Raw genomic sequence first — 2,103 nt, forward strand, 5'->3', positions numbered from 1 at the left:
TAACTCATAACATTTAATATAACTATAAAATCATTAAATACTCCAAAATTAATACCGAATGACAGTATACAACTTTCTTATTCTCCCACTTCTTACATTGTCTTCAATTACGTTGTAGTCCTCGAATATCTGGATCTCAGAACCTCCCCTCCAACTGAAAGACACATGCAGTAGGAGGAAGTGCAGAAGCTAAAAATAAAGTCAGAGACAGCACAAAAGCTCAGTTTTATTTTCTGCAGTTAACAATCACCAAACAACTATGTAGACACTGAGCCCCAAAAAGCAGCACAGACATAAGATGAAGCCCGATCAAAGTACTGCAGAAAGCAACGCCCTGGGGAACGACGCCTGAAGCTAGGGCACATAGGCTAGGTTTAAACCCCTCTTCTGTGCCGAGAAACACGGCCCCCAAAGTGCTGCAAGGACTGCATCACCAGGGAAAGCTCCTCGAGACAGAAGACGATGGAGTTCTGGAGCAGGCCAGGGTCTTCAGCAGTCAATCGGCTGAAAGGGAGGGAAAATGTCATTCAACTTTCCTCCGAGACGGAGGAAGAGGAGCACGTCCTCCCTCTGTTCCCGCACACCGACAAGCCCAGAGCACCACACTTTTCCTTTAGGCTTAACCGTCCATTATGGCTCCTCCTGGGCCCAGACTGGCCTTGGCCACCACCCACCACCCACCACCCTCTCCCCGGCCCTGGTCCCCTTTAGAACTCACAGAACCAGCATGCGGCCATTAACGTCGAGCTCCTTCCGAATCGGCCCTCGCAGTTGGGTACGTACAGTCAGGAAGTGGCGGGCAAGGCCCGCATCCACGTGTGATGTGAAAGGCACAGTGAGGCTGCTGGTGGACATGAGGTTAAGGCACCAACCGCATTTCTCATTTTGCCTGTACGTCGGGATCCCTGCCCACTGAGACCCGCTTTCTCCCACAAGGAGGCCGCCTAGAAAGTCCGGACCTCTCAGCCTATACCCTGAGTTACACCCCGGATATCACTGCACGACCCTCTGGGACCCTTCAGGTTGCTTTTCCTCACCACCATCCACACTATTCATTTTGCCTGTACGACAGGCTCCCTGCTCACGGAAACACGCATTCTACCACAAGGCCACTGGCAGACACCGTGGATATCACCTCCCGACTCTCTGGTTCCTTTCAGGGTGCTTTTCCTCACTATCTTCCCCTCACAGCCAGACCACCCCTCACCCATATCCTCCAACCCCCCAGAGTATGCTCCTCCTACACTTTAGCACCACTTGTAACTCACCCCCCCCCGCCCCCGCCCCCGCCAAACCACCCCTAACTCACATCCTGGCCCCCGCGGCCGCCTGGCCCGCTGGGGTTCCTGGAATAGGATACAACTGGATGGCTCGATTACTCAGAACTGCGGCTCCAGGTGGAGTATCTCCACCAGGCCCTGGAGCGTGTGATGGCCCTGGGATGTGCGGAATGGCAGCAGCTGCACCACCTGACTCTCCTGCAGCGCTGGGGCCTCTGGGACCAGCCAGGTCACCAGCGCCTCCATGAACTCCGCGGCTGACAGCATCACCAGGGCCAGCTGGGTCGTCAGGGTCATCCTGGCCACCAGCACCACCCGGCTGGCTGCAGCTACCACATGCTGTGCCCACTGCAAATTCCACGGCACCTGGGTGTTCATCGGCTGCCCTGCTGGCTCCTCCACCGTGCGCGTCGGACTCCATCTTGAACCCTCTCCCGCTCCCTCCGCAGCCGGAAAGACTGAACCCTCCCTACAGAACCCAGGCGTGTACTGCGACCTGCAGCTCAGCATAGGCAGAGCGCCTGCGCACACTCACCCTGGTCCTGCCTCTCGATTGGTTCCCACCGAACATTCGTTCCCGCGATGACTGCAGGCTCTCGGGCAATGGACGCCCCCGGCTAAAATTTCATGCATTAGTGTGCCGTGTCGCCCCTTTCCGCCTGTGCGGACACACACCCATGTGGTCTGGGTGCTCTAAGTCAGCCCTGCCTTGGCCCGGAGACCTGGTAAACGGCTTAGTGGTGATGCCTCTGGGTGTGCGTGTGGGGGGTGGGAGGCAGCTACTTAGTGCGCATGGTCAGGCAGACACTGCCACACTCTGCAG

The 2,103-nt window shown here is 56.6% G+C and overlaps 1 protein-coding gene across 1 annotated transcript; it reads right to left on the minus strand.

Moving 5' to 3' along the window:
- Positions 1–211: 211 nt before the first annotated feature.
- On the minus strand, positions 212–1,812 carry LOC139182114 (EKC/KEOPS complex subunit LAGE3-like). The gene is made up of 3 exons (XM_070785580.1): positions 1,361–1,812; positions 719–844; positions 212–504 (listed from the first exon to the last, which is right to left on the minus strand). The coding sequence occupies exons 1-3, from the start codon at positions 1,699–1,701 to the stop codon at positions 375–377; spliced, it is 597 nt and encodes a 198-aa protein (XP_070641681.1). The 5' UTR covers positions 1,702–1,812; the 3' UTR covers positions 212–374.
- Positions 1,813–2,103: the final 291 nt, after the last annotated feature.

This window comes from Bos indicus, unplaced genomic scaffold (genome assembly GCF_029378745.1).
Source record: "Bos indicus isolate NIAB-ARS_2022 breed Sahiwal x Tharparkar unplaced genomic scaffold, NIAB-ARS_B.indTharparkar_mat_pri_1.0 scaffold_92, whole genome shotgun sequence".
In the NCBI taxonomy this organism is placed as follows: Eukaryota; Metazoa; Chordata; class Mammalia; order Artiodactyla; family Bovidae; genus Bos; species Bos indicus.

Coding starts and splice junctions, on each gene's coding strand:
- LOC139182114 (XM_070785580.1), bottom strand. CDS start 1,701: ATGGAGTCCGACGCGCACGGTGGAGGAGCCAGCAGGGCAGCCGATGAA. Junction 845..1,360: donor AGTAATCGAGCCATCCAGTT/GTATCCTATTCC, acceptor CATGTCCACCAG/CAGCCTCACTGTGCCTTTCA. Junction 505..718: donor AATGGCCGCATGCTGGTTCT/GTGAGTTCTAAA, acceptor CCTCCCTTTCAG/CCGATTGACTGCTGAAGACC.